The sequence below is a fragment of the Ovis canadensis genome, chromosome 16, assembly GCF_042477335.2.
Source record: "Ovis canadensis isolate MfBH-ARS-UI-01 breed Bighorn chromosome 16, ARS-UI_OviCan_v2, whole genome shotgun sequence".
Taxonomy (NCBI): Eukaryota; Metazoa; Chordata; class Mammalia; order Artiodactyla; family Bovidae; genus Ovis; species Ovis canadensis.
Window position 1 is genome coordinate 77,388,899 of NC_091260.1, and position 17,081 is coordinate 77,405,979.

At 42.8% G+C, this 17,081-nt stretch overlaps 1 protein-coding gene across 1 annotated transcript in view; it reads left to right on the plus strand.

The window, feature by feature from the left end:
• Nucleotides 1-17,081, plus strand: part of SEMA5A (semaphorin 5A) — a 549,553-nt gene that overhangs the window by 422,157 nt on the left and 110,315 nt on the right. Inside the window, exon 12 of the mRNA XM_069556145.1 lies at nt 6,399-6,606. Coding sequence (XP_069412246.1) covers nt 6,399-6,606 — 208 coding nt within the window. The remainder of the gene's footprint in view (nt 1-6,398; nt 6,607-17,081) is intronic.

The window sequence follows — 17,081 nt, forward strand, 5'->3', positions numbered from 1 at the left end:
AGTAGTTCATATTTTCACAAAAAGATGAATATTATGAGAATTTTGGCCAAAACAGTGTCGCCCTATTGTTCTGCCGTCAGCACCGATTCTTCACTTTCTCTGAACCGCTCTCTCCTTGTTGTCTCTCTGGGGAAGTGATCTGTGATTGACAGGAAGTGCCAATTTTCTCTTTTCTTTCTGATCTCAAAATGGTAAAGACTGATGGAGATGCTTTTCTGTATGTCTAGCTGTTTTTTTTTTTGTTTTGTTTTACCTTCAGCTGACTTTGATTACAGTATTGAGTTTCAGGAGTATGGAAGGTGTGTATGTTTTTTTTTTTTCTGCGGCAAATTTTTAGAGCTGATATTTTCTCAGCTGAAACCAATTAAAATGATTTTCTTCACTCCTGTTTAGTTTATGATGCTTTTAGAGGAAATATTTTGGAGTTGGTGGAGGATTATTTCTGGTTTCACCTTCACACTGACTGATATCATATTTCTTACTAAAAGTTGTGATTCGAAAGCGTTAACCAGGAGTCTTTTTGGCAAATGTGCACATGACAAGACATTCCTGTAATGTTTGCCTTCTCTCCCTGCCTTTCTGTCTTTCTGCTTTCCTTCCTTCCCTCACTCACTTGTTCAGTCTCTCATCCGGCACGTGTTCAGTAATCTCCACAGGCCGCAGTAATGACCACTCTACCGACATCAGAGAACAGCACCGACGGCGTCTGCCCTCTTGGAGCTTCATCGTGTCAAGTGTAGAAGCCATGAAACAAGTAAACCAGTAACCAAACCCTGGAAATATTATAACACAAAATAACGAAAAATGAAAGCACCCTGAGGGTCCTCCCACCCTAGTGCCAAAAGAACAGGGAGCTTCACGAGCGCCTCACATGACGGATGCTTCAGGGTGAAGATGACCCAGCAGAGGCATAGAGGGTGATGAGTATTAAAAACACTCACTACATAAAAATTGAGAGTTATGTCTTATTCAGTGGGAACTTTTAGGACTTCAAGCCTGGAAGCCTGCATCTCAAATAACCCCAAGAGACCTGCTCAGAGGAAGTAAGGGGAGGAGCCATGTTATACAGAAGTTTTGAAAACAAAGGGCAGATAGTCTGAATGTCAAATGTATTTTTTTTTTGTACATTAAAGAAAACTAGGTATCCCAAGTTAAGGAATTTAGCACTTTTCTATGTATGGGAAGACACAGAGTCTGGGCTCACTGAAATCATCTCTTTGATATGCACCTCAGCATTTTCACTTTCTCAGCTTCCTTTCCTCCAAACTCACCATGGGGAGTGACTACAGCCTAGATGGCAGGTTTTCTTCTCCTTCCGGAGTTCCCTCAGGGCTGCAATCACTGATGACTGTGACATCCTTGTTTACTGATACGGCAGGAAGTATTCCACTTCTCAATAGGCAAGCACCTAAATGGACACGACCGTGCCATTCTCTAAAGTGCTAAGTCCTATAGTTTTGTTAGACCCCTGGATAGAACAAATCCCTGGATTTGTTAGTCAGCTGGAAAGTAGATACAAGGTGTGCAGAAATATACACCGAGAAATTTTGGTCAATGATGGTTAGTTCTTTTAAATCAAATTTTTAAAGATCTTTTAAAATTTGTTTTTCCTGCACAGTTGCTTAAGAATCCAAAGTGTGTATGAGCATATGGGTGTTAGCATCATTATTGATTTGGTTTCACAGAGTAATCTGTCAGCAAAATAAATAATAATCAGCCAGTTGTCTTTGTTCACCTGTTGAATAGGATTTAGTTCGCTCACCCATGGCTCCTGTGAAAATAGTGTGTTGTTCAGTTGCTAAGTCACGTCTGACTTTTTGAGACCCCATGGACCTCCAGCACGCCAGGCTTCCCTGTCCTTTGCTGTCTCCCAGAGTTTCCTCAAACTTATGTCCATTGAGTCAGTGATGTCTTTCAACTATCTCATGCTCTCTCATCCCCTTCTTCTCCTGTCTTTAGTCTTTTTCAGCATCAGGGTTTTTCCAGTGACTTGGCTCCTTGCATCAGGTGGGCAAATTATTAGAGTTTCATCATCAGTTCTTCCCATGAATATGCACGGTTGATTTCCTTTAGGATTTACTGGCTTGATCCCCTTGCTGTCCAAGGGACTCTGAAGAGTCTTCTCCAGCACCACAGTTTGAAAGCATCAATTTTTCAGTGCTGGTAACAGTCAAAACATGACAGTTATTCAGCTGGACTCCCGCCTATTTTGCCATTCCCCACCTATACTCCTGCATTGTTCTAAAATGTTCTATTTTATCCCAAGAGTCTTTTTTTAAAAAAATATTTATTGGAGTATAGTTGATTTGCAGTGTTGTATTATATTCAGGTATATATATATATATATATACACCTGTATATATTCAGGTATATAACAAAGTGAATCAGTTGTACATGTACATGTATCCACTCTTTCTTAGACTCCCCGTGTGGACCATTACAGAGTATTGAGTAGAGTTCCCTGTGCTACATAGCAGGTTCTTACTAGTTATCTGTTTTTTCCATAGTAGTGTGTATATTCCCAGGTGGCACTAGGAATAAGGAACCCATCTGCCAATGCAGGAGATATCAGAGATGCAGGTTTGATCCCTGGGTCGGGCAGATCCCCTGAAGAAGGACACTGACTCTATTATTCTTGCCTGGAGAATCCCATGAACAGAGGAGCCTGGTGGGCTACAGTCCATAGAGTCCCAAAGAGTTGGACGCAACTAAAGCACCCTAGCATGCACACGTGCACGCACACACGGGCACGAGAGTCTGACTTAAGCCTCACCAGAGCCTTGCTGCACACTGGATAGTGGCGGGCCTGGCTCCTAACTTCAGTCTCAGACCTTGTTTGATTGTCAGGGTTTCCCAAAGGGCAGCAGGGGCTCCTGTCGCTGGTCCACAGGAAGCCTGGCAATTCCATCTGCCAGTGGGTACTGAGGTCACCTTCTGTGAAGCTCCTTCTTTGTTTGCACCACTGCCCTGATGCCCTGCTCAACTTTGTTCCTTTGCATCATACAGGCTGGAATATCTGAACCTCACTGGGTTGAACTTCCCACCAGCTGGGAACTGTGGACTCCAAGTCAAAATTAGATTGACTTATATAATAAATACATACAAATTTTCTTCCACACTGAAGTCTGATTATTTATTAAAATGCTGCCTTGCTGCATCGTCTGCCCCCCGATCCCTGTACTTTGCTGTGTGTTCACAAACACACTCTTCCCGTAAACACAAGTGTGTGTATGCATACTATGTCACTTCAGTCATGTCTGACTCTTTGCAACCCTATGCACTATAGCTCGCCAGGCTCCTTTATTTTTAATCTTCCCAGCATCCATAGCAATTCTGTTTGTGCTTGAGCTTTCTCACAAGTTACATGTTTAACCAACTAACCTAAAATAAAATTGAGCAATGATTTAATGATAGTGAATATATTATTATATGCAAAATTAAGTAGACTATTACATACATAATACCTATAACAGTTCATAATCAATGAATGATCATTGGAAATGTTTCAGATACATATTCCTTAATGAACTCAGGATAACATATATCCACTTCGGTAAACATCCTCCATCTGTAAAGACTCTCCTAGGCATGGAAAACTGGAAAGGTAATTTCTGTCCAAATCTTCTGAGATTAGCAGATCAATCAGAGGCCTTAAAGCCGAAGGTTCTGGATTCCACTTCCTCTTTAAGAAGACTTCCTAGCCTCGTTGTCTGTGTTGATAGAATGAGACTTGTGATGTTTTGAAACTAAGTTCCTGGCTATTATAAACAGTGCTGCGATGAACATTGGGGTACATGTGTCTCTTTCAATTCTGGTTTCCTCGGTGTGTATGCCCAGAAGTGGGATTGCTGGGTCATAAGGTAGTTCTATTTGCAATTTTTTAAGGAATCTCCACACTGTTCTCCATAGTGGCTGTACTAGTTTGCATTCCCACCAACAGTGTAGGAGGGTTCCCTTTTCTCCACAACCTCTCCAGCATTTATTGCTTGCAGATTTTTGGATTGCAGCCATTCTGACTGGTGTGAAGTGGTACCTCATTGTGGTTTTGATTTGCATTTCTCTAATAATGAGTGATGTTGAGCATCTTTTCATGTGTTTGTTAGCCATCTGTATGTCTTCTTTGGAGAAATGTCTATTTAGTTCTTTGGCCCATTTTTTGATTGGGTCGTTTATTTTTCTGGAATTGAGCTGCATAAGTTGCTTGTATATTTTTGAGATTAGTTGTTTGTCAGTTGCTTCATTTGCTATTATTTTCTCCCATTCAGAAGGCTGTCTTTTCACCTTGCTTGTATTTTCCTTTGTTGTGCAGAAGCTTTTAATTTTAATTAGATCCCATTTGTTTATTTTTGCTTTTATTTCCAGAATTCTGGGAGGTGGATCATAGAGGATCCTGCTGTGATTTATGTCTGAGAGTGTTTTGCCTATGTTCTCCTCTAGGAGTTTTATAGTTTCTGATCTTACATTTAGATCTTTAATCCATTTTGAATTTATTTTTGTGTGCGGTGTTAGAAAGTGATCTAGTTTCATTCTTTTACAAGTGGTTGACCAGTTTTCCCAGCACCACTTGTTAAAGAGATTGTCTTTACTCCATTGTATATTCTTGCCTCCTTTGTCAAAGATAAGGTGTCCATATGTGTGTGGATTTATCTCTGCAACCTAGATGTCCATCAGCAGATGAATGGATAAGAAAGCTGTGGTACATATACACAATGGAGTATTACTCAGCCGTTAAAAAGAATTCATTTGAATCAGTTCTGATGAGATGGATGAAACTGGAGCCGATTATACAGAGTGAAGTAAGCCAGAAAGAAAAACACCAATACAGTATAGTAACACATATATATGGAATTTAGGAAGATGGCAATGACGACCCTGTATGCAAGACAGGGAAAGAGACACAGATGTGTATAACGGACTTTTGGACTCAGAGGGAGAGGGAGAGGGTGGGATGATTTGGGAGAATGACATTCTAACATGTATACTATCATGTGAATTGAATCGCCAGTCTATGTCTGACGCAGGATGCAGCATGCTTGGGGCTGGTGCATGGAGATGACCCAGAAAGATGTTATGGGGAGGGAGGTGGGAGGGGGGGTCAGGTTTGGGAATGCATGTAAGAATTAAAGATTTTAAAATTTAAAAAATAAAAAACTAAAATTAAAAAAAAAATAAAAAATAAAAAAAATAAAAAAAAAAAAAGAAACTAAGTTCCTTTGGGTTTTCTTCAGCCAGGATGATCTGAGGAGCTTGCCAGCTGCTCTCAGAGGTGCTTCTAGAGGGTTGGATCCATGCCCTGGATTGGCAGATTGGCTGGAGGGGGTGGGGTTTCACATCCACGCACCACAGACAACATCCTAGGTTTCGAGTCTGTGTCCCGACCCTGGGGGGTTGACTGTGCTGTGCCCCTTACTGGCTGGGAGGACCCTCCTCTGTGTCCCTTGCAGCCGCTCCGGGGGCATCTGTGTGGTTCAGCTGACCCTGATCCACGTGTCCTGGGGCAGCACTTAAGACCAAAATGAGTGTAAATACCACGATGAGCAGAAAACATGGAGGAGGGAGGGGGTTGGGTCAAAATGGATGTTCAGTAGGATTGGAAAGAAGAATCCATGGAGCTGAGACCCAGGAGAGCATCCCGGAGAACAAGTCTGAGAGAGAGAGAGTGTGTGTGTCTAGATGCAGACACAGAGACGGATATACTTTCAGGGCAGGAAGGAAGCAGAAGCCTCCTTTGCCGCCTGCATATCTGCAGCCGTCTGTCAGGTGGGGTCCGCTGTGTTGGGCAGCAGAGTCAGCTCCTCTGTCTGACACCGAGAATCCAGCCCCTCTTACCTGGTGTTCTCCATGGGATGGTGCAAAGCCGGCTGCTTTGGACCATGGTAAGCTCTGATGTGGGCTTCCCTGGTGGCTCAGAAAGTAAAGCGTCAGTTTGCAATGCAGGAGACCCAGGTTCAGTCCCTGGGTTGGGAAGATCCCCTGGAGAAGGGAATGACAACCCACTCCAGTACTCTTGCCTGGAAAATCCCATGGACAGAGGATCCAGGTGGGATACACTCCACGGGTTCACTAAGAGACGTGACTAAGCGACTTCACTTTCTTTTTTTCTTTCAAGCTCTGCCATGCTCTGGGTCTCCGGACCTGCTTGGAGACCAGGCAGCTGGTAGCCGAGTGGTCCTCATCCCAGTTTTATGTTGGCTGTGATGAGAGCTGTCGAAACATTGGTGCCTGGCCCCACGTCCAGTGTGGCTGACTGAACACCTCCAGGGCGGGTCTCCTGGCATTTGTCCAAGCTTCTCAGATGGCTCTGTGGGCAGCCTGCCTGGAGAAGCCTGGTGGCTTAGCTGGTGAGTGACGGTGAGACCGCTGACCTCACTTTTCCACTTTCCCTGTTGCCTCCGCAGATTATGGCACCATTAAGAAGGTGCGGGCACCACTGACCCAGACTTCTGGCGGCTGTGTGCTGGAAGAGATGGAGCTCTTCCCCGAGAGGCGACCCGAGCCCGTCAGGAGCCTGCGGATCCTACACAGCCAGAGCGTCCTGTTCGCGGGCCTGCGAGAGCACGTGGCCAAGATCCCGCTGAAGAGGTGTCAGTTCTACCGCTCGCGCAGGTAGGGCAGCCCGGGGAGGGCGGGTCCATCCCACGTGCTGGCGCCCATTGTAGACGCCCCACCCAGGGAGAGAGTTCAGGAGCCCCCAGGACATTCAGATTTCCTGTGTCTGAGAGGGATGGGGACCAGAGCATCCTTTTGCGTCCTGCATCCCAGGATGCAGAGACTTCTGATACACACCAACTTGCTATGCTGACCATAATACATCAGCATCCCTGGAAGAAGAACCCCTGTATGACATCTGTAAGCAGATGTCAGGATTGAAATCAATTGTTTAGTGAGTTTGGAGAAGGAAATGGCAACCCACTCCAATATTCTTGTGTGGTGAATCCTGTGGACAGAGGAGCCTGGCTGGCTGCAGTCCAAAGGGTCACAGAGTCAGACGTGACTGAAGGGACTGAGCAGGCCCACAGCACTGAGTGATTGTGCTGATATTTGGTCTTCCTGAATTAATCTGGCACAAGTTATATATATATATTGACCTGGTCACTAAAGTATTTTAAACCTCTCTTTCTTACCTATGTGTACTGTGTGTTCAGCTGCTTCGTTGTCTCCGACTCTGTGACCCCATGGACTGTAGCCCACCAGTCTCCTCTGTCCCTCGGGAATACTGGAGTGGGTTGCCATTCCCTCCTATAGGGGATCTTCCTGACCCAGGGATCATAACCCACATCTCCCATGGCCCCTACACTGGCAGGTGGATTCTGTACCACTGAGCCACCTAGCAAGCCCCCCTTTCTTATCTAACACATACTAATTGCTGTAGCATCTAACAGAATAATATATATCATGCAAGATTTAAAGCACTCTGCAAAGTAGGTATTCTTACATAGAAAAAGCTTCTTATATTTAATAAAAATCATGACAATATTGCCTTCTAGATGGTTTCAGACACAGTAGATAATAAAATTCCTCTTTTGGTATCAGGGTGTTGAGAAACAAATAACATTAGGGCCCTCCCAACTAATAACAAAGCTCTTGTGATTGCTGATAACAAATAGTGATATTGATTAACGACTATCTTTTAGTAACAGCCTTTCCCTGAATATAACCAATGGCTGCTTGCAATTTGTTCCGCTTTGTGTTTCCCGCAGCGCTAGCCCAGGGCAGAAATTGTTCTGGCCCAGTTCTTGATGGCTCAGTGGTTGACAGGGAAGGCTGGGGTCTTGCCAGTGGGAGTGTCACAATTCACTGAACCTGAAAGGTCACCGGTCTTCCAGCTCCAGGCCAGGACACTCTGGGGATGTGACATAGGACATCACACAAGAAGTCAGACCTGAGACAAACACAGGTGTTTCTGGTGCCAGAATGGATGTTAGTGCCTTGCAGAAAGTTTTAGCGGCTCAGTTGTGTCCGACTCTCTGTGACCAATGGACTGTAGCCCTCTAGGCTCCTCTGTCCATAGACTTCTTCAGGCAAGAATACCGGAGTGAGTTGCCATTTCCTTCTGCAGGGGATCTTCCCAACCGAGGGGTCTCCTGCATTGCAGGCAGAGCAGGAGGCAGTTCCCCTTTTCTCTGGCGCTCTGCTAGCTCAGCAACTTGTAGATGCAACTTAGGCAACTAGATCCGGAATCAGGTCAAGCAAGGCAGGCATCATCTGCACGCCTCTCATCTCCTAGGCAACTGCACTTGCAGCTCAGTCATGAATCCACAGGCACCAGTGGCCTCCAAGCACAGCTGCCCAAGAGGAGTTGACAGTCTCCCCTGTTCCTTTCAGGAGAATAAGCCCCTTGTCTGTCTGTATCAGGCTTCTGGGAGGACAGGATTTTACAGTTCTATCCAGAGCTGAATCTGCCTGCTGTTTTCTTGTCTACCTGCTCAGGGAAAAACAGTGAGAGATGATATTTATTGTAAACTGATAGACTGTGATCCTCTGTGTACTCACACCAGACTGGGTTAGTTTGTATTTGACCCCTAAATGCTCCATTTGAGGAAAGAAAATCTAAAGATTTCAACCCAAGAGTTTCTCTGAATTTCTTCCAAAGTTTTTCTGTCATCTTCCTCTCATGGAAAGACAAGAAATCCTCTCTTAACATTCCCGGGAGAAAAAAAGAATCAATTTTTAAGGAACTGATATCTACATGATCAGATTTTTATAAATTATGGAGGAAGATAGTGTGTTTTTTTTCTAGACAAAAGTAATTTTAATTTTCAAGAAATATGCCTAAAGAAGCACACTGTAGAGGAATAGGATAATAATTGTTAAATACACAATTTTTTCTTTTTAAAATAAATTTATTTACTTTTAATTGAAGGATAATTGCTTTGCAATATTGTGTTGGTTACGGCCAAACATCAACATGAATCAGCCATTGTAATACCTATGTCCCCTCACTCTTATTTTTTCTTTTTTTTTTAATTTTTATTTTACATTGGACAATAATTTGTTGACAATGTTGTGTTAGTTTTAGGTGTGCAACAAAGCAATTCAGCTATGCATATACATATATTTATTTTTTTCAAGTTTTTCCCTATTTAGGTTATTACAGAATATTGAGCAGAGTTCCCTGCGCTATAAACTTTGTCCTTGTTGGTTATCTATTTTAAAGATCGTAGCGTGTATATGTCAGTCCCAAATCCTCGACTTATCCCCTCAACCACTTTTCCCTTTTGGTAACCACAAGTTTGTTTTCTAAGTCTGTGAGTCTGTTTCTGTTTTGTAAATTAGTTCACTTGTATAATTTTTGATGAATTCCACATATAAGCAATATTATATGACATTTGTCTTTCTCTGTCTGACATTTCACTTAGTATGGTAATCTCTCCATCCATCTCGTTGTAAATGTCACTTCATCTGTGTTAATGTGAATGTGAAAGTAAAAGTCGGGCAGTCGTGTCCAGCTCTTTGCGATCCCATGGACTGTAGCCAGCCAGGCTCCTCTGTCCATGGGATTCTCCAGCAGAAGTATTGGAGTGGGTAGCCATTTCCTTCTCCAGGGGATCTTCCCAGGAGGTCGAACCCAGGTCGCCCACATTGCAGGCAGATTCTTTACCATCTGAGCCACCGTTTCATTCGTTTTAATGGTTGAGTGATACCCCATGTTATGTATGTTCCACATGCTCTTTATTTTTCTGTCAATGAACATTTAGATTACTCTTCTGACATTGCTATTGTAAACAGCACTGCAATGAACATTGGGATGCATGCATATTTTTGAGCCATGATTTTCTCTGGAAATATGCCCAGGAGTGGTATTGCTGGACCATACAGGGCTCTATTTTTAGCTTTAAGGAAGCTCTATGCTGTTTTCCACAGTGGCAGTACCAATTTACATTCCCACGAGCAGTTTAGGAGAATTCCCTTTTCTCCACACCTTTTCCAACATTTATTGTTTATAGACTTTTTATGATGGTCTTTCTGACTGGTGTGAGGTGATATTTTAGTTTTGATTTTTATTTCTCTAATAGTTAGCAGTGTTGAACATTTTTCATGTGCCTTTTGGCCATCTGTATGTCTTCTTTGGGTAAATATATATTTAGGTCTTCTGCCCATTTTTTAATTGGGTTGTTTGTGTTTTCTTTATGTTGAGTTTCATGAGCTATTTGTAAATTTTGGAGATTAATCCTCTGTGGGTTACTTTGTTTGCAAACATTCTCTCCCATTCTGAGGGTTGTCTTTTCATTTTGTTTATGGTTTCCTTGGCTGTGCAAAAGCTTTTGAGTTTCATTAGGTCCCATTTGTTTTAATTTTTTTTAATTTCCATTTTTATAAGAGATGGATCAAAAAAGATATTGCTGCAATTTATGCCAGAGTGTTCTGCCTATGTTTTCCTCTAAGAATTTTATAGTATAATCTTACATTTGGGTCTTTAATCTATTTTGAGTTCATTTTTGTGTATGGTGTTAGAACAGGTGTCCCCAACTCTTTTGGCACCAGAGACCAGTTTGGTGGGAGACGATTTTTCCACAGATGAGGATGCACATGGTTTCAGGATAATTCAAGCACATTACACTTATTGTGCACTTCTTTCTATTACTACACCTCAGATCATCAGGTATTAGATCCTGGAGGTTGAGTCCTCCTGTGTTAGAGAATGTTCTAATTTCATTCTTTTACAGGTAGCTGTCCAGTTTTCCTAGTACCGCTTATTGAAGAGACTGTCTTATCTCCATTGTACAGTCTTGCCTCCTTTGTTATAGATTAATTGCCCACAGGTGCATGGGCTCATTTCTGGGCTTTCTGACTTGTTCCACTGACCTATATTTACACTGTTTGTGCCAGTGCCATGCTCTTTTGGTGACCATAACCGTGTAGTATATCCTGATGTCAGGGAGCCTGATTCCTGCAGCTCTGATTTTCTTCCTCAATATTGCTTTGATTATTCAGGGTCTTTTGGGTCTCTGTCCAAAATTTTTAATATTTTGTTCTAGTTCTATAACAAATGCCATTGGTAATTTGATAGGGACTGCTTCCCAGGTGGCACCTGGGAGAACCAGGTGGTGGAGAACCAGCCTGCCAATGCAGGAGACACAGGAGACGTGGGTTCAGTCCCTGGGTCGAGAAGATCCCCTGGAGGAGGACCCGGCAATCTACTCCAGTATCCTGGCCGGGCGAATCCCACGGACAGAGGAGCCTGGGAAGCTACAGTCCATAGGGACAAAGAGGCGAACAAGACTGCAGCGACTTAGCACACGTTGAATCTGTAGACTGCCTTGGGTAGTAGAGTCATTTTGACAATATTGACTCTTCCAATCTAAGAGCGTGGTATATCTTTCCATCTGTTTGTGTTATGCTCGATTTCTTTCATCTTGTCTTATGGCTTTTGGAGTACAGGTTTTTGCCTCCTTTGGTAGGTTTATTTTTAGGTTAGGTCTTTTATCCTTTTTGATGTAAAGGTAAATGAGATTGTTTCTTTAATTTCTCTTTCTGATCTTTCATTGCAGAATGCAAACTTAATGCACAGAAATCTATTTCATTTTTCTATACACTAACAATATTAATTATGCTTTTTATTATAGAATAAGTAATTTTGTTATCAGAAAATCAATTTTATGAATAAATTTTGAAGTGTTTAAGAAGAGAAATTGAGCTTAACTAAATTACTTATCTCCTTCAGAATCATACGCACATTGTTCATTTTGTTAATATCTGTTTTTCAGAGGCAAGGCAGTTTGATATCTGATGCAATGCTTAGAAATGATAATACCTGATACAATTTTCCAAGATTCTTCTATGTCTGCCACTGTGCTGGATCTTATCCCCACTTTCCTTAATCACAGCACCCTGACAGTAAAGTCAAATAGCATCTCCAATTTTCAGATGAAGAAATGGTAGCTGGGACTTCTGGTGTCCTGCCTGAGGTCACATAGCTGTTGCATTTGAAACCCAGGTTCGGAGCTGAACTCTCTTGCCCCCAAGGCCCAGACTTTATTTTTGGTTCCCTCTGCTCCACCTGGTACAAAGAATATGTCATGCTCACTCATCCGATTTCAGCAGGGATGGACCATTTGATGGCATTTTCCATGGAGTTGCTGAGAGCTAGAATTAGTACCAGGACAGGCTGAACTCAGCCTATTGACAAGTACCCCCAGCTTCCTTGCATTAGTCCTCTCTTTATTGTGACCTCTGTCAGACTGGGTTAAGGAGACCAAAAGGAGGTTTTATACTGCTGGGCTACTGTAAAATGAGTCTTTATCCTCCAGCTGTTGTAGAGGTGACCCTGGACCCAGGGGAGGCCAAAATAATGTGGACGCCTGTGCCATCCATGCTGTGCACACATTGTAACTTGCAGCCAACACCGTGGTGTTTTTGTCTTCCCGTAGCTGTTTTCCTCAAAAAGTTATTTTGAGAGAACAATATCTTAAAAATATATTTTGGTCAAGTTTGACCTCAAAAAAATGAGCAGAAAGATCTTGTTTTAATTTTAGTCTTTTTTTTTTTTTTGCACAACTCATTTAAGAAATAGCATGGAAAAATGATGCCAATAATAAAGCAGCTGATCAGAATGGGTGATGACTTCTGAGGATGTAGAGTGGGAGAGAAAGGTTACTTTTCCTCTGTGTCCTTTTACTCCAAGACTTATTTACCACACACATGTATCAGTTTCATGACATGAATCAGTATTTGCTGAATTCTAAGGAACATGGGTGTTTAGGAAGAGCTGGATGTGGGTAAAGCCTGTGAAGGGCTTCCCTGGTGGTGGTGGTGGTGGTGCTGCTGCTGCTAAGCTGCTTCAGTTGTGTCCAACTCTGTATGACCCCATAGATGACAGCCCACCAGGCTCCCCCATCCCTGGGATTCTCCAGGCAAGAACACTGGAGTGGGTTGCCATTTCCTTCTCCAGTGCATGAAAGTGAAAAGTGAAAGGGAAGTTGCTCAGTCGTGCCCAACTCTTCGCGACCCACCAGGCTCCTCCATCCATGGGACTTCCCAGGCAAGAGTACTGGAGTGGGGTGCCATCACCTTCTCCGTCTGGTGGTACTAGTGGTAAACAACCTGACTGCCAATGCAGGAAACTTAAGAGATGAGGGTTCAACCTGTGAGTCAGGAAGACCCCCTAGAGGAGGGCAAGGCAACCCACTCCAGTGTTCTTGCCTGGAGAATCCCATGGACAGAAGAGCCTGGTGGGCTATGGCCCACTGGGTCTCAAAGAGTCAGACAGGACAGAAGTAACTTAGCACATATGTACAGCCTGTGAAATGGAGTGTAGGTAAGCTGATGTCATCCTCACATGAGGCTGGTACACAGTCAGGGGCTCCCAGCATGAAAGTGGTACAAGGTCTTCATAGGGATGCACAGGATGAAGCAGCCAAGAATAGCCATTAACTTAATTCCTGCTAATATAAATACCAAGGTAAAGTCATAACCAGCCGCTTGGAAAAGAAGAGACTGGCCAAGGATTGATAGGGTTCTCATCTCCCTGCTTTAGGGAGAAAGGAATGACCACAGGACTCAGACTATAACCATCACACCCAGGAATCAAACTTTTATCCCCTGCCTCCCACCTCCAAGGAAATGGTGTGACCTTCCAGTTAATTCAGCTGAATGAAACTCCCCAGGTCTAAAGAAAGGAAAGCCTGGGGAAGTGGGGTGGTAGGGCTTCTGACTTAGACTTTAAAGTCATTTTAAGGACTGTGCATTAATTAGATCAGCAGGTTGGCAAGTGTCCTCTATAAAGAACCGGATAGAAGATGCTTCAGGCTTCCCAGGCTGTAGAGTCTCTGTTGCCCCTTCTCTACTCCATCTTGCAGCATGGAAGCAGCCTCAGACCATAATGAGTAGGTGTGGTTGTATGTCAGCAAGGCACACAGATTCACCAGGCAGAAAAACAATTTACTTTTAGAGTCAGATAGTTCAGTATTTACATAGACAATGAAAGTAAGAACAGAAAATGTATCAGCTACCCAAGTTCCTTGGGCTTCCCTGGTGTCTCAGCAGGTAAACAAGCTGCCTGCCAATGCGGGAGACATAGGAGATGTGGGTTCAATCCCTGAGTCAGGAAGATTCTGTGAAATAAAGGAAATGGCAACCCACTCTAGTATTCTTACCTGGGAAATCCCATGGACAGAGGAGCCTCGTGGGCTATAGCTCATGGAGTCACAGAGTTGGATATAACTTAGCAACTGAGCTGCCAGGCAACAGCAATCCAGGTCCCTTATCCCACAGATGACACCAAAACAAAGCAACCCAGGTTCCTAATCTCACAGCTGACAACCCACAGAAGAACCTGGGCCCCACGTGGCTGAGGAACTGGGTACGTGCTACAGTTTTAGGCCTCTAACTGTACTCTAGTAGGGGTAAGAGTAGGGGCAGAAACCCTTATGCCTCATTAGAACTCAGGAGGCAATGAGAAACTATCTCATGAAACCCTCCCTGGAAGACAGCGAGGTGGAAGGAAAGCAGCTCTGTAGCAGGTGTTCATAATCCTCCCATGTGCATGATTGGAAGTGTCCCAGGGCCCTCCACTAAAGCTTAGGTCAGCTGTGGTTAAGCTTTGCCTGACATGGAGATGTGACAGTCACCAGGATACTGGGGCCAAGAATCTGCATACCCTATGTTTCAGTGAGACTTCAGGGAGTAGGCTGGATTAGGACCGCAGCCTGTCATTTACTGATTCCTGAATTAGATTATTGTCATATATGCCTTTCGAATGAAGCAACGTGCCTTGCATCATTATATACACTAACATTTAAAATTGGGTGTTAAATTACATCCATTAAGTATTAAACTACATAATTTAACTCTAAACCCACTTAATATTTTCTACTCTTCAGACACTCATCAAGTTTTTATTTTTTATTTGACAGCCACCACAATTATGAGCTAAGATAAACCTATTAGGCTGTAGAGTCAACATTTCACAGATGAGGAATTGGGTCAGAATCAGAGAGAGATTGTACAAAGACTCAGCAGTCACAGAACAGAAACTAGAATTCTGAGTGTGGGCTGCCAGGGCAGGCTTCCTTCTGCCCTTGAGAACATGAACTCCAAAGGCTGGCACTGTCTTTCTAGGCTCCCTGTGGCCTTCAGCATGTGCCTGGCCAGAGACAGGCTCAGTAAATACTTATCAAATTAACAATGGATACTCTGCCTCTCTCCTTTCTACTATTTTTCTTCATGACCTAAACACACACACACACACACACACACACACACACACACACACCCCTCAATTCTTGAGAAACTGTAAAGCTTTCTTTAAAGAAAAGTATGTATACATGAGTGATAAGTTGCTTCAGTCATGTCTGACTCTGAGCCACCCTATGGCCTGTAGTCCACCAGCCTCTGCTGCCCATGGGATTCTCCTGACCCATGCGATCAAATCCACGTCTTACATCTCCTGTGTTGTTAGACAGGTTCTTTACTGCTAACACCACCTGGAAAGTCCACAGAAAAGTGTAGTAGTGATATACAACATTACCCGAAGGATTGGAAGCCCTTAGTCCTTAGGTATTTGTTTTATTTTTGCCTTGTTATAAAAAACTATTTGGAGAGAGAAGGAAAGCTGAGAACTGGAAGAACCACAGCCTATATATAACATAAGAGACATCGCTTTTAAATTTTGCTTATACAACTGGAGGGAAAGAGGAAACCATTAAGAAAAAACTTTAACTCCCTTGTTGAATGGATGTCTAGTTATTCCCTTCAAATAACCAGAATTCAAATTCCAATTAGCCTATAATTTAAAAAAAATTAACACCTCATGAAGACGATTAATATCAAAATTAGGTTACTGCAGGATGTATATTATTTGAAAGAAAAGTTTTAAGAGGTGCAGTTAATAATTGGCATCTTTATTAATGAAATATTCTCTAAAAATATCACTTGCCTGATGAGACAAACACAGTGAATAGAGAGAAACTGCAGAATCCCCAAAAAGTCCCCCAGCAAGACACACTTAACCCCTCAGTTATGAATCATATAAACATCAAAAGGATGTTTTGACAAGTACCCATTTTACAAAGTAAATATTCTCCCTTTAAAAGGAACTTGCTGCTGTTCCATTACTAAGTCACGTCTGACTCTTTGTGACCCCAGGGACTGCAGCACGCCTGGCTTCCCTCTCCTTCACTGTCTCCTGGAGTTTGCTCAAGCTCATGTCCATCGAGTTGGTGATGCCATCCAACCATCTCTTCCTCTGTCATCCCCTTCTCCTCATGCCTTCCATCTTTCCCAGCATCAGGGTCTTTTCCAATGAGTCAGCTCTTTGCATCAGGTGGCTAAACGATTGGAGCTTCAGCTTCCGAATCAGTCCTTCCAATGAATATTCAGGACTGATTTCCTTTAGGATTGACTGGTTTGATCTCCCTCCTGTCCAAGGGACTCTCAAGAGTCTTCTAAATCTCAGTGTCTTGAGCTTTTGTTTGCACTGGCTTTGGTGTAGCCTCTACAGACTGTGGGATTTCCTTAGTTAATTCACTCATAGTATATTTTTTGAACCTCGGGGGTACCAACCACCAAGCCAGGTTCTGAGTGTATGATGACAGATGACACATCCTTACCCTGTCTTCCTGGGCTCAGAATCTAATAAGAAATTCTGACATAAACAAAATCTCCCAAATATCTCTTCTAGACTCAAGCCAGAGGACCTTGGAGTTACTTTAGACTTTATCCCAAAATTGATTTATCATTAAAATCTGATCCTAGACTCTACTAGGACCTAATCTCCAAGCCTGCTTTTCCTTTCCAGTTATTTTTTAAGCTATGTCTGAATCACAACCAGTGGTCTAATCTTAAATTTCCAATAGTAAAGGAATTAATTACCAAGTTATGTATACTGACTTGGTGGAGTCCACGCTCAGTGGATTATTCTTAAATAATTAAATGATGACAATGAAGACATATATATGATACTATCTTAACTGAAAAAAATTAGCTGAGATTATTTGTTTGCCATCATTAACACTGTTTAGAAAATAGAAGGAAAAGTATATATGTCCACATGATATTTACAACTGTAAAATACATGCCAACAGGCTGATTACAACCCTGTAAGAGTGGGCTGAAGGTGGGCTTGAACTGGAACAGTGTCT